The following is a 24,313-nucleotide window of genomic DNA, read 5'->3' on the forward strand; positions in this document are numbered from 1 at the left end:
AGGGAGAGGGAGAGGGAAGGAGAGAAGAAGTGGCAAGGAAGGGAATAGAAGGTGTCAAGGAAAAGGTAGTCGACCGGTTCCGAAAGAATGTCCCACTACACAAGCTCTGTATAGAGCAGGTGAGAGAGCGTTGGGACATCCTATCAATGTCTCCCTTTCCCTCCCCCCCCCTCCTCCCTTCCTCTCCCTCCCCTCCTCTCCCTCCTCCCTCTCCTCTCCCCTCCTCTCCGTCTTCACTCCTCGCTGCTCACTTTCGATAATTGAATTTGTGAAGGACCTCTTGAATGCTGTCGACAACCTGCACAAAAAAATCATTCCAGCTTTCCACACGCTTCCTTCCTCCCCTCCCCCTTCCTCCTCTCCCCTTGTCTCCTCCCCTCTCGCTCCTTCTGCTGTCTTCCTCCCGTGCTGCCGTTCTCTTTCTCCTCCTCTCCTCTCTCCTTCGTCCCTGTCCTCAGCTCACACTCACCTCATCGGGGTTCGGGATGGAGCTGCAGATGCGCATGGAGATGAAAGGAAGATGCGCGAGGATGATGGTCGGGTCCTGTTGAGCAATCAAGTCAATGGCGGCACAGACAGGAGAGACAAGCAAGAAGCGAGAAGAGGAGAGGGAGACAGGCAGAGACAAGAAAGTAGCAACAGCAGCACAACAGCAAAGCATGAGGCGGACGAGGACGAGGACGAGGGCGAGGAAAAGGACGAGGACGAGGACAAGGACGAGGAGGGAGATGGGGAGGAGAGAAACAAGGATAAAGACGAAGAGGATGAGGACGAGGACGAGGAGAGGGAGAAGGGGAGGGGGAGGTCGATGAAGTGGTCGGAAGAGCAATCGCAGATGCAGCGTCCACCTCCTTAGTGAGCAGATCAACAAGAGGGATGTAAGGAAGTACGCCGATGCCTGCAAGAGCATCACTGATGATGGAGGGCAGGCAGCTAGAGCAGGACCGATCCCATGCAGGAACAAGATCGGTGTCTCCTCCCCTGACTTCTCTCCCCCTTCCCCCCCGCGCCTCGCCCTCCTCGAAAGCTTCACGGAGAACATCAGCTTGCCTGCAAGAATGCGTCAGACGAGCTCATAAGTCGCTCGCTCCTCTCGACCTGCCCTCACTGTCCTGAACCCTCTCGCTCTCAGCAGGCAGCTTGTGATCGGGTTCACCAACAGGTGCATCGCTGCCGCCACGTCATCGCCCCAACTCGCTTCCCTGACCTCCCTCACCAACGTAGACGAACAAAGGAATGTGCCCTGACTTGAAGGGCTCCAGGGAGAAATGCCTGGCAGCCCATGTCATTCGCTGCCTGGTATGAGGAAGAGAAAGGTCGGGAAGACGAGGACCAGGAGGAGGACCAGTAGGCAGAGCAGGAGAGGAGGAAGGAGAGGAGAAGGAGAGGAGAAGGAGAGGAGGAGGAGGAGAAGGAGAAGAAGGAGGAGAAGGAGGAGAAGGAGGAGGAGCATCACCCCAGTCGCAGCGGTTCGCTCCCTTCCCTCCTTAACGGGAACTCGTGCCCGCACGCTCCTTCCAGCTGCCCCAGCATCCTCGCCACCTGCCGCCTCGCAGTGAGCTGAAAGATTCTTCCTCCACTCACCTTCGCTCACTTCTGCCTTGTCTTCCTCCTTCAAGTCTCTCTGCAACTTGCCCCAAAACCCCCAGGAGATCAGCCCCAGGACGTCCTGCGACAAGGGCCATCGTGAGAAATGGAGGCGTGTGGAGATGATGGAATGAGACAACAAGGGATGAAGCATTCACGAAAACAGATAGAAAAGAATTCCCCATTCACAAAATGAGACAATGGGGAAGGAAGGATTGACGAGAATGCTGCTCCTGGTTGCTATCTCCTCACCTCCCTTGTCACAGACTCGAAACAGCGACAGTCGTGAAACCAGCCAGCGACAAAACTGCAGGACAAGTCAGGCGCGCGAGGAGATGATAGCCCGTCTCTCGCCTCCGCAGACAAGGAGACCATTTAAGGCATCTCCCCCAGAGCAACTAGCAGCCCTCGTCAGGTTCCCTCCTGCCCTGACACCGCAAACAATCACGATTGGACCTGCCGCTCGTCGCGCGTCATGAGGGGAGGGTTGGCGACGGGATCGAAGCGCCGCTTCTCGCTGGGAGGAAGGTTGAGAGGAGCATTGCGGTGAGAGAGGGAGACTTGTTTTGCAACCTGTGAGCAAAGATGTACCATGACATCTCTGATACCGCCCAAAACTCAACCAGGCGACAGGCTGCCTGAAGCAGCGGGCTGACAGCCGATGTGATCAGAATGAAAGTCAGCAAGGTGACATCTCACCTTGTGAGAGAAGAGACAACATGATGGTCGAAGGCAACAACTCCTAGGAAGCTCTGGTGTGACAAAGAAAAGTCACCCCCGTCCCTCCAAGTTCTTCGCCAATCGCACCAGGCTTGCCGCCGCTCCCACGCGGTAATCGAGGATGATGCTGATCAGATTCCTTCCGAACTTTGTCCTGCAGTCAACACGCGGCACGTCATCGCTGTGATGGCTGAGGGTGCAACACTTGATCACCAGCTCCTCCTGAACTTGGTGCAGATGCCGCAGAACTGCCGCAGTTCGCACTTGCACTCGTCGGGAGGAATCATGCTGGCGCATCGATCGTCAGCACTCATTCTTCCTCTCGTTGATGATCATCACATCTTTGAGCTGCTTGCTCTCGACATTCCGCTGACCATCTTGAGGTTCTGCTGGCGGCTGGTCACTCAATGGGGGCCCGGGCCTGTCACACCAGAGTCACGTCTCTTGGATGGGCGCGTCTTCCTATCCGGTTGATCAGTGCTTTGTTCTCAAAGAGCGCTTCTAGTATGCCGTTCATGAGACAACCTCAGCCATGGAGACTTTATCTTCGTTTGATGTCACCTTTCCAGTGTACATGCCCTCACCGCCTCCTCCGGATACTGTACCAGCTCTCTCTCCCTACCCTGCTCAACTTCCTCTTATTTCCTCACATGGGATCTCTTTCTCATAATGTCTTCAACCTCCTGTATCAAACCTTCCTCTTTGCCCGTATGAACCTGCTCCTTCTCCCTCCGCTCTCCCTCCTTCCCCTGCCGCCATCCCGTCTCGTTCATCTACTTTTATATACATTTTTAAATATCGAAAAGACGTCTTTCTGTGTTAGGCTACACCCCAAGATATCGTAACCCTGCTAGCCCACCCCTCAATCACCATAGAAAAGGACCCCTACTGACCCCTATATCCTGTGGATGCCGGAAGTTGCAGGGGGCGGGACCTGGGGTTGAAACTTACCCCTTTAAATTTCGTAATTTCATCTTGAAATTTGAAACTTTGAAATTCAGTTGCGTGCCAGCCGGATCTGGCCCTTGGACTAGAAGAGTCACACCGGTGACCGGGGCCCGGCGAAGTTCACAGGCCGAGGCCGCTCTCAGTGATATTTCTTTTCTTGTTGCCTGTCAAAGTTGAAAACTTACCAGCGGCGTTCTGGGCCAGCGGCGTGTCGGACTGTACGGCAAGTACTGACAGTGACGATGGTGATGGAGACGATGGCGGCGAAGGCGAAGAAACAGGAGGAGGAGGAGAAGGAGGCCCGGAGGAGGAGGAGAGAAGTTCACTTACCAGCATCGAGAAGAGCGACATGAACAAGTCAGCTTACTGGGGAGACAAAAGCGTGTCTAGCGAATGCTGCAGCATCCATCCGGAAGATCTCGATTATGTAGCTGAGCTGGAGAAGGAGGAGAAGGAGAGCCAAAGGCTTGGCTTATCCTTTAGTTCGTCCCTCAGCCAGAACCCGGAGCAGGCCACGATATCCAACACCCTCCCTCCTCTCTCGCCTACTGGGTTGCCTGGGCTAACGACTTACATTTCTGGCCTCTCCATCGGTGAACAGCAACGCCGATGCAAACTTCCTTCTCCTCGTAACTTGGCATGCAGGTGAACCGGCTGACCAGGACGTGCAGGGCCTTCCAAACTTCTCTTGCCCTCCTCCGTCTTACCCTCCTCCCCCCCGTCCTCCTCTGCACGCACCCCAATCAGCGTTCTCTCGATCCCCATCGGCCCCTTCCACCTCCATCTTTGTGCCCCCTGTCGCTCAACCTCAGGCTCGTCCTCCTCCTCGTGCCCCCTCTGCCCCTCAGACTTCAGCCCCTGCCCCCTCTCACAAGCACACCTCAGCTCCTGAACCAGGTTCTCCTCCTATTTCTCCTCCTCCCCCTCCCCCTCGGCACAGGCAAGGCAAAGCTACTGGGAGCATGTGGCAGGAGCCGCAAGCTGAGGGTTCGGGAAAAAACAACCCGTCTTCTATCGCAGGGAAGGCGAGGGCGTTGACCTATGAAACACAGGAAGAGCCTGCAAGGCAAGTTGAGGTAGTGAAGTCAAGGACCACGGGCAGAGCTCGTCTTGTGACGACTTGATGCAGTTGCAAGACGTGGGGAGGAGCTGCTCAGAGAAGGAAGGGAGCAGAGCAAGAGAGGAGGGCGCAGAGGTAGCGGGAGACGGGCTGCCGTCGTTCCAAGTTTTCTCCCCCCCTGGAAGCAGCAAGCTCCAAGAGCGATCGAAACCATCGCTCCTCCATGTCTCTCCCATCCTCCGCAACTTCGTCGGGGACGACATGCAGCGTACGGAGAGCGCACGAGTGTTCCATTTCGGCGCGTCTTCTAGGGCTTTGGGGCGTCCTCTGGCGTTGGGCAAGTCCAAGAAGATGCTGGAGGAGGTGGAGGAGACAAAGGAGAAGATCGCTGAGAAGATGCAGAGGGACTTAGGGATCTCCGATCACAAGATGCAGGTGGCCCTCGAAGAGTTTCAGAGAAAGAGGATGGAGCTATCGGCGTCCCTGCCCAACTGGGGGGACACTCCGATCCTGCTGCTGGCAGGTGAGGCTGAGCGGAGAGAGGAGAGGGAGAGAAGAGAGGAGGTGGTGGACGTTGGATGAAGAGTCAGGGGGAGGAAGGGAGGCAGGGGTTGAGAGAGTAGAAGGGGAGGAGAAGTGCGGGATGGGGAGGGAGGGAGGGAAAGGAAGCGAGCGAGAGAGCGAAAGGGAGGGAGGGAGGGAGGAGGCAGAGGAACGTTTGTAGATCGAGTGTAACAGGACATTTGCAGCATGCCTTGGCTACGTTGAGGTCATCCTACAGCTCTGCAAGCAGGATGCCGACATGAACATGAGGGATGTATGGGGAAGGACAGCGATGATTGCCGCTGCGACACACCTTCCTCCTCCTCTCTCCTCCCTCAACACCTCCGTCTCCTGCCTGCAGAGGAGGCTCATCTGCATTCGGGTTCTGAAGCAGCTGGGGGCAAACGAGCAGCTGCAGGACGAGGAGGGGAACACAGCGCTGCATTCTGCCAGCTCTGACGGCTTCCTGGAGGCCGTCGCCCTGCTGCACGAGCTTGGATGCCAAGTAGACAGGAGGAACGAGGAGGGAAACACGAGTATGATGCTGGCGGCTGGAGCAGGACGAGGCCCCGTCGTCTCGTACCTGCTGGGAGTCAGAGGGGACGCGAGCTTGAAGAACGCGTCCTCCTGTACCGCCGTCATGCTCGCCGCAGCAGCAGGACATGAAGACTGTCTGAGGAGGCTAATCTACTACGGTTCGAGGACGGAGGTCGTGCGGGGGCCCGTGAGGAACCTGTACGAGGTGGAGGAGGTGGAGGAAAGAGGAACGATCCGCGTGCGGCTGCAGTCGTCGAGCTTCACGTTGGAGAAGGCGGAGGACGCTTGGCGGGTGAACTTCGCAGACAGGCAGCAAGTGACAAGGAAGGAGATGTTAAGGTACCTCAAGGCCAACGACCCCAAGAGCTCGCGACGCATTCATGGCGATCAGGAGATCTTTACGTTTGAGGTGCTTGAGTTGTGCTGCCTTGCCGCTCCGAACCCTCTCGTCTATCTCTCCTCCTCTCCACTCCTCTCCTCTCCTCTCCTCCTCTCCTCCTCAACTCCCCATCGTGAGCCCCAGCTTCTTCGGCTGTTTTACACATCTGTTTGATGTCGCTTGATTTGGACGCACGAGCTTCAATCTTCCTTAGCGTGTTATCTACTTTCTCAATGACAGCCTTCGTGTACATGGAAGGCTTCCCGCAAGTTGCCGGGCTGATATCTCCGTTTCAAACTGTCCGTGCCCTGACCGTACCTACGATGATTGAACCTGACGGAACATGTCACACCACACAGAACAAGAGTTCATGCTCATCAACACATCCCCATCATCACGCTCCGTATCGCAAGGTCGCATTTCAAAAGAACATCACAAAATCTAGTCGTAGGACCATTCCGCGATCATCCCCTTGAATTGCGCCTCATGCGCCCCTGGGCACTAATACACCAAGACTCCCAATCTCATCCTTGCTCCTCTACCCTACCTCAACCCCCTCCTGATCCAACACATGCATGATAATGTTCATCGATCAAGATTTCCACATCCTGCTCTTGTTCCTCCTCCAGCCCCTGACCCTCATTGTCTTCTCTGCTGCCTATCCATGCCCGCCATGCCTTGCCCGCCAATGGTTTAAGACTCCCGCCCCTACCCCCTGCCCACACGTACCACCCCAACCCCATGTCCAGAAATACCCCCCAGTCACACCCTACCCCTCAACACAAAATTCACCCATATCTTACCTACTGAACATATCACAATTCCTAATCTGGATGATAGTGAATTGGCATAACCATCATATCTTCACCGAATGAGATGAGTACCTACCACTGCCCATCTACACCCCTACCTCCCACCTGAGAACCCCACCTTTCTTTCCACTGCGTGATACGACCCCCTCACCCTGAAACAACTGAAACACCCTACCCTTTCGGACTAAAATGACAACCCTCCCTACCCCACCTCAAAACCACCCCTACCCCTGGTGAATGTGGTCGTGGTGGTCTGACACCTACTGAACTCTAAGCAGTCAAGGTAGACTTTCTTTCTAGTGACTACTATGAACATTTGGGATAGGGTCTTTACCTTGAACTGTGCTGCACCACCCTACCTCAATTTTTACCTACCAGCGTATCCAACTGATGTCATAATTGATGACCCCCTGGCTGCCTTGACTCCTTCATCGCTTCACCAAACTTGCACATGGTCTACTATTGCCCTAAAGATGACCGATCATATATTAATTCCAGTCAAGAAAAGCACTATCCCCTTACCCTTGGAGAAATCCCAACTATCATGCAAAAAAAATGAAGACATGGGGGTACTATGCCTTTTATGGCCATTCAAAAGGACCCCCACTGGAGAGCACATATAATCACCCCCACCCCCACCTTCTCAACAAGTCAACCACCCCTACCCCCCAATTGAAACAAGTGGAGAAGTGACCCTAGATGCAGCCACTACCGTAGATTTTAGTTAAAGAGCTGGTCTACCATGGACCCACCCCGTCTCCTTCAACTGAGGCAGTAGTGCCCTACATCGGAAACTGCCCAGGGGACACTCTGTAGTCGCAAGGGTAGAGTTGGGAAGGGGGTGAGGGTACCTTCACTACGGGTTACAAATAGGTGAAGTCTTGAAAAAAGGGGTGATTTGCCTATTTTTTGCCTATTATATGGAGGGGTAGGAAATACTTTAGGGGGGTCATGCAACAGTTGTGTAGTCAAATACAGGGTCCGTGATGCATTTCAAGAAAACCTGAAGCAATAAAAGGGGTGGAGGGTGGTACTTCAATTTCGATGAAATAGAAGGTCAGGTGTGGGTGGGGTAGGTGGTGATGGGGTGGAAGCCCGATGCATCCGCTCGGTTTTAGATATATATGTTTATTAAGTGGTAAATTAATATTCTATAATAGTACTGATGAGGTGATTTACAAATATGAAAGACCAAATAACAATATTATTAAAATATTCTGGTACATCGTGCAGGGCCAGCACCCTGTGGCAGCACAATGGGGGGTCATTTATAACATATTGTATACCAAACGCTGTACTCTAGGTCAGGAGATCGCGATCTGGCTTTTTCCCACTTCTACCAGATCGCGATCTCCCCATACAAAACCATCTTTTCCCAATAATACTATTTTAAAACGAGGGTGGCATCGTGGCCTGGTGATGCACGCGAAAGTCCAATATAGGGGCCCGGGGCCGCCCAGCCGATAGCGGATCCGAGCGTGCCATCACTCAACAGTTCCTCTCACTGATTTTTAACTTAACTTTGAGTAAAGATTAAAGTACCAAGGAAGGATTTTTCATTGCACCTGATCCCGGCATGGCGGCGGCCGTCAGGTTGAAGGTAAGCTATGTTGGAGGGCAGGAGGCAGGAGGCAGGAGGCAGGAGGCAGGAGGCAGGAGGCAGGAGGCAGGAGGCAGGGGGATGGAAGCGGGCTCGTGTGGTAAGATGTTGGAGGATACTAACTAGGCCGCAGCTCTGGTTGCTGGTATTGGCTGTCTTGCTCCAATACTCGCAGAGGGTGAGCTCAGCCAAGAATGTAGCTCAAGCTCCGAAGCCAGTGCTTGGGAGGTGACTCCACTGTCTACCTGTTGCCATAACACACGATGCTTCTTTGTGCTGTTTATGTTGTCTGCCAGCAATGATAGTCATGGATAATATACACGGCAGGCCTGGCTCAAACTTGAAGGCTGGCCTCGTTGGGCTCCCCAATGTTCTGAAATACCCTGCTTGCGTCATGTTACAATATGACAAGTGTTTGAAGGTGGGGAAGTCGTCGTTCTTCAATGTCCTGTGCTCGATGGAGGTCCCAGCGGAGAACTATCCGTTCTGTACGATAGATCCTTCAGTCAGCAGGGTTGGCCTGCCTTTTACGATTGTCTTCTGCTGACTTGTCTTGTTGAGGTTGAGATACCCGACGAGAGGTTCGACTGGTTGTGTGAGCATTTCAAGCCGCAATCCCGCGTCAGACAGTTCTTGCAGATAACGGTGAAGAAGAAGTGTTCGGAGGATGAGAGGAGGAGGATCAGGGGTAGGGCAGGGGGCAGGGGGCAGGGGGCAGGGGGCAGGGGCAGGAAGATGGAGATGGGAGAAGATGGGGGGGGGGCGAAGGAGGAGGAAGGAGGAAGGTTGGAGAAAGGAGGTGGAGAGAAGGATGAGGACGCTGTTGCTGGCAGTGATAGAGTGGAGGAGGATTTAGAAGGCTGACATCAAGGGCTGTGTGCAGGACATTGCTGGGCTTGTGAAGGGAGCGGCGGAGGGGCAAGGGTTGGGAAACGCTTTCTTGTCGCACATTCAGGTGCTCTGCAACCTGTGGGAATGTCAGCTTGCTCTGAGAGTTGAACAGGCTGTCGATTGCATATTCCATGTTGTCAGAGCTTTCGATGACACGGAGATTGCGCATGTGGAAGACAGTGTAGACCCTGTTCGTGACCTGGACATCATCTCCAAGGAGCTGATCCAGAAGGACTGTGAGTGGTGCGATCGGAGGCTGGACACTGCTCAGAAGAAGGCAAAGTTGGTGAAGGGAGGTGAGAGGAGGAGAATGTGGCAGGGACGATGGTCAGGATGATGTTGATGATTTGGAGATGAAGGACCTTGAAGATGATGTGAAGAGTGGTGGTGATGGGTGTGGTGGTGAAATTTTACATGATGATGGAGTTGGTTGAGATGATGGTGATTGCGATGATGACGATTATGGAGAAGAAGACGATGACCATGGTTTTAGGAGCTTCATCTCCAGAACAAAAAGAGCTGCAGATGCTCATGAAAGTAAAAGAGCATCTTTCTCAAGGTCAGTCCTCCGTCGCTTTTCCCCCTCCCTCTCCTCCTCTCTTCTCTCCTCCTCTCTTTCCTCTTCTCTCCTCCTCTCTTCTCTCCTCCTCCATTCTTGCCTCCTCCTTATCACTCACTCACCCACTATGCATCAGGAAAGAACATCCGAGACGGCGACTGGTCTCCAGCAGAAGTCGAGCTGCTCAACACGATGCAGCTCTTGACCGCGAAGAGAAGCATCGTGCTGATCAATCTGAGCGAGCAAGACTACGTAAAGAAGAAGAACAAATGGATCCCCAAGATCAAGACGTGGGTGGATGAGCATGCGCCTTCCGATACGATCATCCCTGTGAGATGGCAGCAGAGGAGGAGGAGGATGGAGAGGGTTGGCAGAGTGGTTGCTGAGGAGGACGAGGGAGGGCGGAGTTTGCCTGTGGTTGGGGTTGGGGTGTATAAGGACTAGGAACAGGATGAGTGGAGCCCAGTGGTATTGTAGGGGATGGAAGGGGAGGGAAGGGGAAAGGAGGAGGGAGAGAGGAGGAGGGGTTGAAGGGGGTTGAAATTTCGATGTTTACTGACTTGTCCTGCTTGTTTCAGGTCAGTTGCGTGCTGGAGAAGAAACTTGTGTCAATGGATGAGGCGGAGAGGAAGACTTTCTGTGAGAGCAACAGCGTGCAGAGTTGTCTTACCAAGGTTAGGAGAGTCTTGGAGGAGTTGTTGGAGCAGTTTGACAAGATTGTTTTCTTGTCTCTATCTTGTTTCTCTTACTGCAGGTGATCCATGCGGGGAAGGCAGCGCTCAACATGCAATGTTTCTTCACTGCGGGAGCAGACGAAGTGAAGGCCTGGGGGATTCAGGTGAGAGGAGGGAAAGACGATTGACACGGAATGGAGGTGTCTGCCATCTCTGTGTGACCCCTTGGTAGATCGTTCCTGATGTCTGATGATAAAATTTTCGGTGGCGCAGAGGATAATGGTGGTGGTAGTACTGCTGATGGTGATGGTGATGGTGATGGTGATGGTGCTGGTGGTGATGGTGGTGACGATTGAGATGATGATTGAGATGATGATGATGATGATGATGATGATGCCTTGTTTGCACTTCCCAGGAAAGATTTGATAACCTTTGTAATGTCTACCGTGTTGTGATCAGGGTCGTATTTAACTTCTGCTCTGATTGCGGCAGGTCGGGACGAAAGCTCCTCAAGCGGCCGGTTGCATTCACAGCGACTTTGAGAGAGGCTTCATCATGGCGGAGACGATGGTGATATCGAGGAGATGAGCGAATCTCGAGAATTGTTGTCATGACCTTGAAGCCTTGCTGTGTGTTGCGTCTTCCTTTGTTCTTGTTATCAAGTGATATCTTGTGATGCCAATGATGTTGACACGGATCACGTGTCAAGGCGTTCGAAGATCTCAAAAGTGCGGGAAGTGTGAACAACGTGAAGACGGCAGGGAAGTACAAAATGAACGGCAAAGATTATGTGGTACAGGTATGGAGGGATGTTCTGGATCCTGTCATTACCCTCCTTCTCCATCATCAACTTCTTCTCTTCCACCTCCTTTGTCAGCCTTTCCTTCTATCTTACAAAACCCCGCCCCCCCTGAATTCGTGCCCCTGCCTCGGTCCCAACTCCTGCTCCTGCCCTGTCCCAACTCCTGCTCCTTCTTCATCACCTGACCCTGGCCCTGCTCTATCCGCTGCTTTTGCTGTTTGTTCTGCTCCATCTATCTCTTTCCTTCACCCATATCTTATTGCTCTTGATTTGGTCTTTGTGTCTGCAGGATGGCGACATCATCAATTTCAAGGTTTGACATGTTTGTTGTTGTCAATCGTTGGAGTTGAGTTTGCGATTCAGTTCAATGTGTCACCTCCACAGAAGAAGAAGTGAAGTTGGTAAATCGAAAGAAGTGGAAAAGAGATAAGAGACAGAACAGAACAGAACAGAACAGGACAGGACAGGACAGGACAGGATGACTACGAGTGAAATTATTTGTACATGTAAAGACGGCAGAAGCTTGACGATAGATCATTCTACGAGCTAAAGAGCCGTGATTGCAACCTGTCATGTGAACCCTGACAATTCAAGATCGTCAGACATGATCTATGACGATAAGTTACGATTGATGTGAAACCTGAAGCAGGTCGAGGATGGGCGAAGAGGAGACTATCCCGAATGTTACTTCCTCCTTGACTTGCCCACCCTCATCCATCCAACCCCACTGCAAGCAGAAGAAAATATCAGCATGTTGATCTTCAATATTGACAACTTCGTGAAGGACACCAACCATGTCCTCCTCCTCCTCATCATCATCATCATCATCATCATCACCATCACCATCATCATCATCACCACCATCATCATCATCATCACCATCATCATCATCATCATCATCATCATCATCATCATCATCATCATCATCATGGCATCACCGTCATCATCTCAATCATCATCATCTCAATCATCTCAATCATCATAGTAATAATCACCACCACCTCACTGACCTCGTTCTCTTCTTCTTGTCGTATGGTATTCTTTTCCTCCACATTCATCCTCAGCGCATGCAACTCACTTGCAAACTTCGCCTGCTCCCCTTGTCAGTAACAATATGTGCATTCTTGCTTTAAATCATCCACATCTCCCTCCTCCTCCTCCTCCACCGCCACCTCGTCCTGCTCCTGCTCTTCCTCCTCTTTTTCCTCCTGCTCCTGCTCCTCCTCCTCTCTTTCCTCCTCCTCCTCCTCAACAACAACAACAACAACAGCAGCAGCAGCAGCAGCAGCAGCAGCGGCAGCGGCAGCGGCAGCGGCAGCAGCAGCAGCAGCAGCAGCAACAAGATTACCTGCACTCCCTGTCCTTCCAACGGCCCGCACACACCAAGACGAACGGCAGCGGAAAGTATTGACCTGGGTGACGTTAGGATGATGATGAGAAAGAGGGACGGAGGGAGGGACTTGGCTGGAGGTGGAGCAGGCAGAGCAGGAGAAGCATGATGAAGAGGCGGGCGGGAGCGGGCGGGAGCAGTAGCAAGAGCAGGAGCAGGAGCAGGAGCAGGAGCAGGAACAAGAGCAAGAGCGGGCGGGAGCAGGAGTTCAAGCATAAAGGAGATGCACAGACGCATCTCCTGATCTCAGCAGAGTGGATGACGAGGGCTCAAACAAGAGGAGGGAGAAGAGGAGCGGTAAGGCATGACGACATGGAAGAGGGCGGGAGGAAGAGGAAGGGGAGCGGCCCAGCAACCAACCTCAGAGTCAAGAAGAGGAAGAGCGACTTGACGGTCTCGATCGGTAGGCCAAGTCTTGCGCAGATGAAGCCGAAGAGAGGAGCGAAGTGATAGTGGAGGGGCTGCAGGGCCCTGAGGTCCTTCTTCAGGCTCTGCATGCACGCAGGGATGGTCACATGGAGCTATCCGACGCGCCTCCTCGGGTCCTCACCGACACTCTCTCGAAGGCAGCGGAGGAGGCGGCCAAGAAGCCTCGTCCCTGTGCGATGCTCGACTTGCGGGCCACGTGGTTAGACGCTAGGGCCGCGTCGCATGCTTGATCGAACTCGAGGAGGGCAGGGAACGAATGGCGCTGATGAGCGGCAGCGATGATGGAGGAAAACAAACAGCATTGAGAGTGAAGAGTTTCAGCAATGAATCGTTTGAGATCCTCCACAGACTTCACTCTCCCGCTCTGTACAGCCGTCTCGAGCCCCAACCTGTCGGCATGTTAGGTCAGGTATGATGAAATCCTCCTCTTCTCACGAATGATTCAGAGTGCCTGAGTGATAAGGTCAAGGACAACTTGAGCATCATGCAACGCAATCGAAGGATCCCAACTTCTCTTCAACTCCTCTTCACTTGTTGACACCTTTCCTCCCTCCCCTCCGACACTCGTACTCCCCCATTCTCATCGTGAACCTGCGCCTCACCCCTCCTTCTCTCGCTCTTCTCCTCTCCTCTCTGACTCTCGTCCTCATCCTCGCCCTTCCTATCCTCCTCTCCTCTCCTCCTCTCCTCTCCTCTCCTCTCACCAGCAGGGAAGGAAGAGTCGGCAATCTGCCATACCACGGTATCCATTACAGACCACCCTCTCTATGAACCCGACCCACAAAAAAATGTGAGTGACCACCCCCTACCCACTTGCATCCACCGTTCCCCTCATTTCCTCCTTGAATTCCCTAAATTTTGAGGACCCCCCACCTACCATGAAATCCCGGGACCCCCATCTCTCTACCCCTACCCAACGCTATTGAACTGCAAAACTTTTCAGAGTTTCTATTTTGAATAGGGGGTGGGGTACTCAATTGTGGGGTCCTTCTGAGCTAAATTTTCAGTGATTAAGGAGGGTATATTCAATTTTAGTCGGGTAGGGGTGGGGTTCAGAAAGTACGGATGGCGTTTATCCGATGAAAGAAATTGAGCGAGGAGGACCAGGCGGGCAAGGCGGGGGGGAGGAGGGAGGGAGGGAGGGAGGGAGGGAGGGAGGGAGGGAGGGAGGGAGGGGGGACAGGCAGGCAGGCAGGCAGGCAGGCAGGCAGGCAGGCAGGCAGGCAGGCAGGCAGGCAGGCAGGCAGAGGAAAGTGAGGGAGGGAGAGAGGGGAGAGAGGGGAGAGAGGGGACATAGAAGGGATGGAGGGTACGGAGAGGGATGCGACGGAAAGGCCAGAACCAAGTTCCCATCAGGGAGAGAGGAGGAAGGGAAGAAGGGGCGGATAGAGTTGAGAGGAGAGGGATCAGGGAGCAGGGATTGAATGGAGGAAGAGGCGAGGGTCGCGGGAGGGAGGAAGCAGAACAAGAGAACAGAAATGTTTTGGAAAGGAGTTCGGGAGTTCGGGAATGAGTTCTTTGAGCCAGGATGAAGAGTAGGGGAGGCGCGATGCTCATGGCGGGGGGGAAGGAGATCGTGAGCGAAACAAAGGCGGAGAGGAGGGGAGGGCAAGGCCTGTAGACGATATGGCAGGGCGGAGAGGGGTTTAGGTGAGCGGAGCATGAAATGAGGCAAGACAGCTGAAACGTAGAGGCATCTAGCAGCAGAAAGGATGAAGAGACTTGGTGGAGAGCAGAAGGTGGATCGATGAGAGATGTACCTGGTGGGAGAGGATGGGAGCTGTGTGATGGTACTTTGAGCCTGATTGTCAGGTGTCTTGCAGCAGACCAGGATGAAGGGGACACGATGACGATGATTGTCAGCATGTAAGAAGACAACCTCTCAGTTATTTTCCTTCCATCTTGCACTGAGAGAGACTCTTGTCATTTCAGTCTGAGTTGAGGAGTGAAGCGAATTTGCTGTCGAGGGAGGAACACCCTCCCTCATCCGCAGGGATGCAGTATCAGCGTCATTCAAGATCGGTGGACCTGGTAGCAAGCAGCAATCACTCGACGGACGTGAATGGATTCCAGACAAAGCTGGAAGGGATCGGGGTTGTGTTCAAGCTCGACAAAGCCAAGTGATCTCCTTCTCCCCGATGCTCTCGAGTCTCCTTTGTGCACCTCCCTGCCCCTCCTCTTGTATGTCCTCTCAATCATCTCACAGGCGATATTTCTACATCTCCCGAGTCATAGAGAACGGGGCTGCGTATGCTCACGGCAACATCTTACCTGGAGACATCTTCGTCGAGGTGATGGAGGTTGCTCTGGTTGCGTCTCTGCCTCACCAGGTTGCTTCCTCCAGGTGGATGGAGTAAAAGTTCACAACAAGACTCCAGACGAGCTGGCTCAGCTTATCTTGGGTCCTCCGGGCAGCATGGTTGACCTTGTACTCCGCCAGGGCTCCATTATCAAGGAGATTTCAGTGAAGAGGGCAAGGCAGCAGGCCAACGATATTGGCAGCACGCCGACCAAGCTTCCCTCCGACTTGAAGTTGGCTTATCAGATTCCCATGCCGTCCATGCAGATGCAGCAGGTTCTACCACACGACCACCGCTATGTCCATCCAGATCCCTCGCGCTCGATGCGCAACCCGTCGGATTCTCCTCCGCTCCTCATGCCTGCCAACTCGCTGCCCCGCACTGTGCATGCTGGATCAAGAAACGCGGGGATGCAGGACACGCGAGGCCTGCCGCATGTAGACGATCGCTACTTCGAGATGTCAACGAGGCCCCCGAGAGCTAGCGACATGCCCGACATCAGCCGCATCAGCCTGCACTCCCAGATGCCGATGAACAGGTCAAAGGTGACGCTGTCATGTTGTCTGCGTCAACAGGTGGTAGCGCCTGACAATCTGCCTGCAGGAAGTCGATTTTGCATCACAGTACATGACCTTCGGCCAACCACCCGCAAACTTCCAGCACAATCACACCCCAACGGTCCAGATCAGTCCAAGTGCGACAACATGGTTGTGGTTGTGAACCTTGTGGGTCCTGACTGCGTTTCCAGCAAGCAGCCATTATCATCTCCTCCAATCACCGGGTCTTGACTTGCCTCTCATTGCCACTCGCTGCGATGCTGACGTGTCACCAAGTAGATGCTCGAGACCTCAACCGGCAGCATCGAAACGCGTTGCCAGGTCATTCCGCTCCTCATGCCGCCATGCCGTCGGTAAGTTGGACTCTAGAGACCGGTGATGATGGTGATCTCTGCTGGCAACCAGGTCGAGAGTGACCAGGAGTTGGCCATTAGACTTCAGGCGAGGCAACCGTGAAGTCCCTCCGTCCCTTGACCTCCTTGGCGCAGGCCGATGAAATCTTGCGGAACGATCGAGCCCAGTCGGTCTGTGATGTTCAGTCCAGGACAAGCCGCTCAGGCCTGATGCACGTGCAGGAGGCGGAAAGAGATCATGTCTCCATCTCCCACGTACCCCCACCCAGATTTGCCTCCCATGCAAACAGCCAAGTCTTGTCAAAAGAGGAGGTTCCGTCAAGGAAAGCCACGTCATCACCTCCCACCGGAAGAGAGAAGATGGTAGCAATCGCTTGACAGGCAGCAGGAGTGATGGACACGTGCAGGTCTGGGTGATGCGGCATGGCATGAGGCTCGATGACCAGGTGCTGCTCGCATGCTGCGGTGACATCTGGCGGCTCTGACGACCCTCGAGGACCCAACGTGGAAGCTGTCGGCCAGTCGCCCTTATGACCCTCCCATCTGCGAGCATGGGAGAGAACAGGTCAGAAGGTGCAGGGGAGGCAAGACGGAGAAGGGCAGGAGGCAGTTGGGGAGGGGGAGGGGGTAATAAGGGTTGATGGAAGGAGGTGGAGGACGAAGGGAAATAGATCAGAGTGCTTGGTCTAGCATGGAAACTCAAGTGTGGTTACAGTGCAAGTTGGCTGGAATGAGTTTTAAATCTTCGAGGTGAGAAGAATCTGGTCGTAATAGTCCTGATGTGACATGCAGGTCACAAGTCGGCGACATCTCCTTCGTCCTCTCCTCGCCCTTCTTGAGATGCGTGCAAACCGCTGCAGAGGTGATTTCGCCCCCCTCGCGCTGAGGGTTGATCTTCCCTCGTGTAGGTGGCGTCGATTCTCGGTATCTCAAGGATCTTCATCGAAAATGACATCTGTGAAGTCTTGGAGCTGAGAAATGTCAGCGTTCAGCCCAAGTGCCTCAAAATGGATCAGTTGGTCAAAGGTGCTCCCCTGCTGTACCTGAGCTGGGGCTGACGCCACCCCCCAGTGGAGCCCATGCTCGCACATCATGAAATCATCCCCTCCTCCGTGAAGATGCCGTCGGTGAGCCTAGATCGACCTCCCCGTGGCTGCTCGGCCTGACTAGAAATCTGTTCAGTGGCCAGAGAACTTGCACGAAGCAAGAGTGCGCTTCAGAAACGCCTTCGACCGCATCGCCAAGTCTTACGACGGCAACGTGCTCATAGTCACGCACGGAGATACGTGAGGGCGATTGTGACATGTCGCACGAGCTGATTGTGGTTGTAAGGGTTGCTGAATTCATCTCGATGACCTCAAAGATTCAAACGGACAAGATATACTCAGTTCCAAATTGCTCGGCAGCTGGTGAGCTTTCCTGCCTCGTCTACATCTGTCTCACGTCTCAACAGGAGCGAGGCACGTGGACGGATGTTGGGACAAGTGCACGTACAATCTCTGGGCAACACGTGTTTGTTGTGTGAAGGTGTTTGCAGGTTGAGTGGAGAGATATTGATCTTGGACCAAGAGCACTGACTGGTTTGTATTGATGTTTTTCAAAACATGTATTCTTAATCTAAAATAAACATCAACGAATCACATCGGGAGCTCAAACTTGGGTGCCACGAACTTCGTCGTCGTAGTCGGCAGGAGCCTCGTACTCCTTCTGGGCTCCTCCCACCTTAGACTCATCGTAGATTCCGATGAAAGGCGCTCCGATGTAGGGGAATCCAGGAAGTCCATCGTTCTGGGGAGGGATCTGGTTCAGACGAGCCAGGAGCATGTCATCCATAGGGGTAACAGCGGTGGGGTACGGCTGAACGGGTCCGAGCTGGGGGAACTCAGGGTGAATGCCGCCAGGAAGCAACTGTCCGTTGGAGGCGGTGGCAGCAGGAGCCATCATGGTGCTGAAGAGAGGAGGGCCCATCATCTGAGGAGGCTGGCTTCCCCTGGGTGGCTGCTGTGGCTGCTGCGACTGGGACTGCGGCTGCTGCTGGCTGATCATGGCGGGGAAAGGCTGGGGGGCCGGGAAGGGCATGCTCATCATACCAGGAGGAGGAGCGAAGGCCATGGGGGCTCCGGACATCATGAAAGGAGCAGCCGGGATAGCTCCCTGGGGCATGGAAGCGAAGGGGAAGGAAGTGGGCATTCCGATAGGGCCAGGGGTGGTGCTAACGCGAGGAGGAGCAGCGCTCATCTGCAAAAAGCAAACGAGGTCAACAAGTGTCAACAAGCTACTCAATCGATCGGCTCTTTGCACTTCCTATCTGTTCCATTATAATCATCTTGGCTACTATGGAAATGCATAGAATTCCCTAGGATCATACTGTTCAAACGAATTCCGTTTACGCCCAGCCTCACGTCATCACACGCAGGAAAAGAAAGACATCATCGGTGACACTTCATGGAATCTTTCGAAAGCTTCAACGTCTGCTCTAGGTCAAAGCTTTACACTGCTTACAATCATCGGGAAAGAACGAGAAACAAGAAAATTCAAATCTTTCGAAAAAAATGTGATCACCAGCAGATATTTAAACCGCACGTCATCCACGAAATTACCCATATCTCAGAGCAGCATTTCTCAAACACACTCTTGCATTTCAATCTCACAAATAATCTCTCTTTGAAATCATCACTCCTTCAGCATTTGCCTCATTCCTCAACAACATCCTTGTTTCCGCCATCCCCCCATTCCTCTCCAACACCCTCGTCACTCTGTTCCTCCTCTGTTTATGCCACCACCCTTACCCCCTTCTCTTCCCACCAGTCGTTTGATGACCCGTTAATATTGTACCCCTACCCCCAATTTAACGGGTGTAACGAAACAATCTCACACCCCTACCCTTGATTCCTCATAACTTTAGCGTTGTCACACCTAGAGAGAACAACCCCTGGTGTTGGTGTTGAGATTTCAATAACCCCCCACCCCACACAAGTTAGGTCCACCCCCTGCTCTCACATGTCCAAACCCGGCTGGTAGTGGATGCCGCCCCCTACCCCACCCCATCATTGATCCGCAGTTTCACTTCCAACCCCAAAGCTTTCACAACGTCCATATGCTCATTTTGCCTCAAGCTGACATAAGGGAAATTACACCCTCACGGGTATCCCTCCAGAATCTTATGCCCCCACCCTACTGCACCCCCTCAATTATGAGGTCTCGCCGCTCGCCTACTAGTAACGGATTTTTCCAGTGGCAAGATCACCCCTACCTGCTGGATGAACGTTGAAATGGGGGGTTCATGGGTACAACCTCGATCTTCTCCACCCCTACCCTATGATCAGTAGAGAAGGAGAGGGAATACGGGGGGTAGTGGCAGCGCTCCTTTTCACTAGTGGGCTACTTCAAGATGTGATCCCGTCCTGTAACGTCACCTATCACCACCCATCATTACATGGGGAAAGCCAGGGGTGGTCATCACTACGGGTGGCGGCTAGTCGGTCGGCCGCTCCGACTGAGCGCCCGGGCAGGGCCCTCCGATGACTCGGACCTCGGGCCCGGGTCCGACGGTCCGAGTCACAGGCAGTCACTTGAGTGTCAGTTGCCAAGAACAGAGCCGCGGCCCGGGCCGGAAGTCGGACTCCCGCTTGGTTGCTCGGAACCGTTTCGGCGGCGGCCCGGCGCCGGGCAGCCGGGCTACTACTAGTAGACGGTGTGCCAGCGGCGTGTCAGTGCTCCGAGTCGGGGGCCGAGGCTCGGCCCGGACGGACTGCGGCGGCATGATTTCTATATTGATCGATTGACCATTCTTCGTTGCCTACGGTTGAGATGAAGATGCATTTGATGAAGTTTCTGAAGCTGTCAAAATATGTCGGTCCCATGGCTCAGTCTTGGGCCGCGGCGGCCCGCACAGGCTGGCCGGGCCCGTGACGGACGCGTGACGGACGCCCGGCCCTGCTCGGACCCGGCGGCCCCACCCGGCGTGACAGTCTCCGGGACTCCAGGAGACTGACTCCAGCCTACTAGCCTACTAGCCTACTCCGGGAGACCGCTCAGGCTCAGCTCGTCCAAAATCCTTCGTCCGGTCGGTAGGCTCATAAACGAGGAGGCAGAAACTTGACTGAAAGTTGTTAATACTAAATCCGCTTCAGACGCGTTGACCCGTCGAATTCTACTGACCATTTCCAATTGACTTTCATTTTACTCTATTCACGAACATTTTGGCTAAATATCCATATTAAATTTCAACTATCAAAAAGACATTCCGATAAAATTGTTCAAAGATCATGCCAACATTTTGGTAAAGTTTGCTCCGCCCTTTCATTTCCTGCAAACCTACAGAACTATTCCTAAATATTGAAATATGCTCTAAAAGTTTCAATTTTTCATCTAATCATCAACAATCACATCCTAAATGTTCATGGCATTTTCTGTGTCGGCTGGGACAGAATTGTGACCAAGGGTAGTCAGAAATCTCCTGAAATTTTCATTGATATTTCTTCTTTAACTTTAAATTTCAGTGAAAATATTGAAAAGTTTCGAAGCGATCTCTTGAGTTGTCGGGTAGGGTACTCTAAGGATGGGTCAACGCGGAGGGTGATCTACAGGTGGACCACAATGTCGCGGCTGATCGCTTTTGTGTGCGCCATGGCGCTCGTCAGCGTCGCCATGGCGCAAGCTGACCAGGATGAAGATTTCTTCTCTTCACCCCCCCTCTCCCTCCCTTCCATATCATCGTTCGTTTCCTCCCCCTTTATGGGACCCTCCCCCTTCACTGGCATTGGGAGCCTCCTCAATGATCTTGAGAAGGACGCCGCCCCATCTTTCGGAAGACCTACCTCCGTGCGTATGTTCAGGATCCCCCTCAGTAGCTTCAGGATGATGCCCTCGCAAGGAAGTGACGAGAGCAAGAGCCAGGAAACCGCTTTCATGCAGCCACGCATTCGTGTTTTCCGACTCCCTTCCCTTCCTTCCCTTGATGGATTGGTCAACCGCATGGTTTCGGACAGCCCAAGGTTTGCGCCCTCATGTTGCCAAAGATGCTATTTAATTTTATCGTTCTTTGTGATAGATCGCTTCCGGAGAGGTTTTCCCGCATTTTCAGTGGCATGGACTGCGATGCCTGCAGCCGTGTCAAGTCAAACATGAAGTCTGTTCGTATCATGATGGGGCCAGATGGCAAGACAGTGCGCACCACAACTGAGCAGGGTCCTGATGGTGTCATGCACACTACCCGCACTGTCTCAGATGGACGAAAGGTTGGTATATGCGAGATGTGCTGAATCTCGTGTTCATATGTATTTTGTCTCGATGAACTATGCTTTGATGGGAGGATGGCTTTGATGGAAATTCATCGTCTTTGCATGATTTCCATTGCTTTTCAGCCATCCGATGATGTCGAGGAAGGTAACGGGGATCTTCCTGATATTTTAAGTTCGTTTATCATCCCCCTTGCCGGACTGTCTCTGAATGATGATCATGAGGTTTCATCATCAAGTAGGACAGTTTTTAAGTGATGTTCAATGCAGAAGATGGATAATCTTGCCAATCGCGTTCAGTCTCACATGAAGGCTATCAGCATTGTACATGGCCGCGATGGCAAGACCGTACAGGTTTTTGACAATTCACTTCGTGGTTGATTCTTGCTCACTACTTGATCATCAGACTGTGTCAGAGCAAGGACCCGATGGCAAACTTCACACCACTAGGTCCGTTTTTGACGCCAATGGCAATAAGGTCCGCTATTTTTCCTTGTACCTTCCAAATATGATTTTTGTCTTTCTTTTTAGGTCACCGAGAACACCCCGGTTTTGAGCAGGACTGTTCCCGCAAATGTAAATGCACTGAGACTGTTGATCATATCAGTCCTCCTGAAATCAATCCTGTGTCAGCCTGTTGCTCCTACCACTGTGAAGGTTGATGCACCCAAGAAGGAGGCTGCCCCAGCTGAGAAGCCAGCGGTGATCTTTCTGCATAGTGTTCATTATCTGAAATTTTGATGATGTATGTAGGTGCACCACATTACCAAAGAGGCAGCCAAGGTGAACATGTCTCATCGCTGCAAATGAAAAACTTAAAGTTTGTTGAAGGACGCCGTGACTTCAGCAATCGATGTGAATGCTAAGGATGTTTCTAAGCTGCATGATGAGAATGCACGCAAGGTATTTCATTCCTCATGTTCTTTTTTTCTGCTTCTCTGAACTTGATTTCCCGTAGGAAATCGCTAAGACCATTGCGGACAAGCTTGGCATCAAGGTTAGTTAATTTCTCAACTTAAGATTTTTTTCACGGTGCAGTTTGCCATGGAACGTGTTCCCTGATTTTTTTCCTTTGCCAGGAATCCGATGTGCAGATTTCCATTGACAACTCTGGAGTCAAGGTCGTTTCGTGTCTCTCTAATTATTTCCTTGACCCTAGGTTCTCAGGTTTCCGCTGCCCCAAAGAAGGAGGAACCCGTCGCAGTGAAGACTGCCGCTGTGAAGGCTGCTCCTCTTGCCGAGTCGGCAAAGGCTGTTGACCCCGTCGCTGCTTCGAAGGCTCCTGTCAAGGTAAGGGAATTGCATCAAGATATGTTGGCTCAACCGCAGCCAACAGGAGTCAAAGAAGGAAGACAAGGTCGAAGATGTTGATGCCCTTGAGAAGGACTTCTTGGTGCGAAACCTCCCTTGGGCTCCGTTCCTATCTCACATCAGTTGTAGAATGAGGAGAAGGAGGAGCTGGCAGTGAAGAGCCGTGAGAAGAGCACTCTTTCCGAAGTCAAGGTGAGATCGGGGTTGCAGCGGCAGCACCGGACGGCTAACTTGGCCACACAGAGGGCCGAGCTTGAGGCTGCTGCTGCAGTTGCCAAGAAGCAGAAGGCTGCTGACAGGCTCAAGGTGAGGGACCATACTTGTATGCTTCATGCAACTAAGAAGCCTGTAGGATCTCTACAAGAAGATGGAGGCAGCGACCATGCTTATTAACTAAAGTGTGTTCGATGACAGTCGAGCCTGCAGAGAGTTTCTATGCATGCGACTTGGATATTGTAAAGTAATTTACGAAAACTCCCCTACTTGCTCAGAATCTGCATAGCACAACAACTCATCCCTCCGTCTATCTGCCTATCCTCACAGCCTGTTGTAATGCATGAGCTTGTATGTTCTGTTAGTCGCTCTCATACAGAGCGTACGACATGTTGGAGTGCGAGTAAGAATGTTTGATCAGAGGAAGTAACAGCAAGAGCATGATAATCACTTCTTCGTCTCCCTTCTTCTTCCTTTCCTCATATCCCTCAACCCCTGCTCATTGTTCAGACATTCCATTCCATCCCACCCCTACCCCTTCTTTTCCCCAGAAAAATAGTCTATACACGCCCATGACCCCTACCCCTGTCATCCTATTAGAATTATGTACCCCATCCACAGACTACCCCATTTATTCCTGTATATTGTACCCCTTACACTCGATTCCCTGCCCTGTGCCCATACCACCACCCCCTCTGTCTTATACCTCTTGGTCATCATGCAGAAGGCCACCTCCAGCGAGTGGCGATGGCGAGGAGGGACAGAGGAGATGGAGAGGAAGGAGGAGGATGAAGAGAAGGTATAGATGGAGAGTGGAGGAGGAGGAGTAGAGAGGACTGGATGAAGGAGGAGGAGGAAGAGGAGGAGGAGGAGGAGGCGAGGGTATGAGAGAGGATGGTCGACGACGAACAGGGTTGATGGGAGGACGAGGAGGATTCGGAGGGGAGGAAGGGAGATGAAGGGAGATGGAGAAAGGGGTAGAATCGGACGCAGAAACATAGACAAGCGAAAGTGCAAGGGTCGTGGAGTAGGGGAAAGAGAAGCGTAGAGAGGAGAGCCGTAGTGGGCAAGAATGAACGGGCCCCGGAAACGAAGAGAGGAGAGGAGATGTCAGGACGGAGCATTCGGATTACATGGTGAAGCTTGATAGTAGAAGTATCGATGAAAGAGCACAGGATCAAGAGGAGGATGGGATGTGATCGGGGGACGAGGCAGATAGCAGGACAGAGGATAATGCAGAGGGTTTAGGGTAGAGGTAAAAAAGAGAACTGGGGCATAAACTGTCAGTCAAGGAAGGAATTCTTGTTAAAGTCAAAGAACTAAGGTCCATGGGTGAGCATGAATAGGTATGAAAAGAAGGTAGGGGTGTGGAATCAGAACGAGGCAGTTATGTACATGTCAAAGGAGG

The 24,313-nt window shown here is 52.8% G+C and overlaps 6 protein-coding genes across 6 annotated transcripts in view; 4 read left to right on the top strand and 2 right to left on the bottom strand.

The window, feature by feature from the left end:
• GUITHDRAFT_164642 (hypothetical protein) overlaps positions 1-2,594 on the bottom strand; it is a gene marked incomplete at its 5' end in the record, with an annotated part of 5,500 nt that extends 2,906 nt beyond the window's left edge. Inside the window, 13 exons of the mRNA XM_005827521.1 lie at positions 75-106; positions 252-298; positions 470-544; positions 849-898; positions 946-1,050; positions 1,109-1,170; positions 1,217-1,272; positions 1,457-1,542; positions 1,585-1,669; positions 1,840-1,894; positions 2,287-2,339; positions 2,395-2,461; positions 2,521-2,594. Of these exons, the coding sequence (XP_005827578.1) occupies positions 75-106; positions 252-298; positions 470-544; positions 849-898; positions 946-1,050; positions 1,109-1,170; positions 1,217-1,272; positions 1,457-1,542; positions 1,585-1,669; positions 1,840-1,894; positions 2,287-2,339; positions 2,395-2,461; positions 2,521-2,594 (847 nt within the window). The remainder of the gene's footprint in view (positions 1-74; positions 107-251; positions 299-469; positions 545-848; positions 899-945; positions 1,051-1,108; positions 1,171-1,216; positions 1,273-1,456; positions 1,543-1,584; positions 1,670-1,839; positions 1,895-2,286; positions 2,340-2,394; positions 2,462-2,520) is intronic.
• Positions 2,595-5,057: 2,463 nt separating this feature from the next.
• GUITHDRAFT_60555 (hypothetical protein) lies at positions 5,058-5,510 on the top strand (the record flags this gene model as incomplete). The annotated part of the gene is made up of 1 exon (XM_005827522.1): positions 5,058-5,510. A coding segment is annotated over one exon (453 nt), but the record flags the coding sequence as incomplete, so codon positions are not given.
• A 2,983-nt stretch (positions 5,511-8,493) lies between these two features.
• On the top strand, positions 8,494-11,431 carry GUITHDRAFT_75397 (hypothetical protein; the record flags this gene model as incomplete). Its single annotated transcript, XM_005827523.1, has 12 exons — positions 8,494-8,556; positions 8,608-8,700; positions 8,748-8,831; positions 9,070-9,141; positions 9,190-9,373; positions 9,586-9,636; positions 9,773-9,966; positions 10,215-10,310; positions 10,391-10,474; positions 10,803-10,880; positions 11,020-11,109; positions 11,402-11,431. 12 exons carry the CDS (start codon positions 8,494-8,496, stop codon positions 11,429-11,431), a joined length of 1,119 nt encoding a protein of 372 aa, XP_005827580.1.
• A 3,495-nt stretch (positions 11,432-14,926) lies between these two features.
• On the top strand, positions 14,927-17,718 carry GUITHDRAFT_142692 (hypothetical protein; the record flags this gene model as incomplete). The annotated part of the gene is made up of 16 exons (XM_005827524.1): positions 14,927-15,051; positions 15,138-15,222; positions 15,276-15,776; positions 15,835-15,925; positions 16,065-16,141; positions 16,277-16,312; positions 16,549-16,587; positions 16,638-16,706; positions 16,857-16,891; positions 16,934-17,003; positions 17,050-17,167; positions 17,213-17,268; positions 17,324-17,427; positions 17,474-17,550; positions 17,595-17,631; positions 17,679-17,718. The coding sequence occupies 16 exons, from the start codon at positions 14,927-14,929 to the stop codon at positions 17,716-17,718; spliced, it is 1,560 nt and encodes a 519-aa protein (XP_005827581.1).
• Positions 17,714-18,381, bottom strand: GUITHDRAFT_154108 (hypothetical protein). The gene has a single exon (XM_005827525.1). It carries the CDS (start codon positions 18,329-18,331, stop codon positions 17,792-17,794), a length of 540 nt encoding a protein of 179 aa, XP_005827582.1. The 5' UTR covers positions 18,332-18,381; the 3' UTR covers positions 17,714-17,791.
• Positions 18,382-20,743: 2,362 nt separating this feature from the next.
• GUITHDRAFT_154110 (hypothetical protein) lies at positions 20,744-23,163 on the top strand. Its single transcript, XM_005827526.1, has 16 exons — positions 20,744-21,138; positions 21,195-21,381; positions 21,508-21,606; positions 21,652-21,735; positions 21,788-21,859; positions 21,913-21,957; positions 22,015-22,083; positions 22,135-22,164; positions 22,213-22,284; positions 22,340-22,378; positions 22,461-22,502; positions 22,549-22,671; positions 22,718-22,774; positions 22,822-22,884; positions 22,936-22,998; positions 23,045-23,163. The coding sequence occupies exons 1-16, from the start codon at positions 20,771-20,773 to the stop codon at positions 23,087-23,089; spliced, it is 1,458 nt and encodes a 485-aa protein (XP_005827583.1). The 5' UTR covers positions 20,744-20,770; the 3' UTR covers positions 23,090-23,163.
• Positions 23,164-24,313: the final 1,150 nt, after the last annotated feature.

This window comes from Guillardia theta, assembly GCF_000315625.1.
Source record: "Guillardia theta CCMP2712 unplaced genomic scaffold GUITHscaffold_66, whole genome shotgun sequence".
NCBI classification, from domain to species: domain Eukaryota; class Cryptophyceae; order Pyrenomonadales; family Geminigeraceae; genus Guillardia; species Guillardia theta.

Bases quoted from the DNA above. Each gene is read 5' to 3' on its own strand.
- GUITHDRAFT_154108 (XM_005827525.1), bottom strand. From the start codon at position 18,331: ATGCCCACTTCCTTCCCCTTCGCTTCCATGCCCCAGGGAGCTATCCCG.
- GUITHDRAFT_154110 (XM_005827526.1), top strand. From the start codon at position 20,771: ATGGCGCTCGTCAGCGTCGCCATGGCGCAAGCTGACCAGGATGAAGAT. The intron at 21,860-21,912 runs GTCCGCTATTTT...CTTTCTTTTTAG, and splicing joins TTGACGCCAATGGCAATAAG to GTCACCGAGAACACCCCGGT. The intron at 22,885-22,935 runs GTGAGATCGGGG...TTGGCCACACAG, and splicing joins GCACTCTTTCCGAAGTCAAG to AGGGCCGAGCTTGAGGCTGC.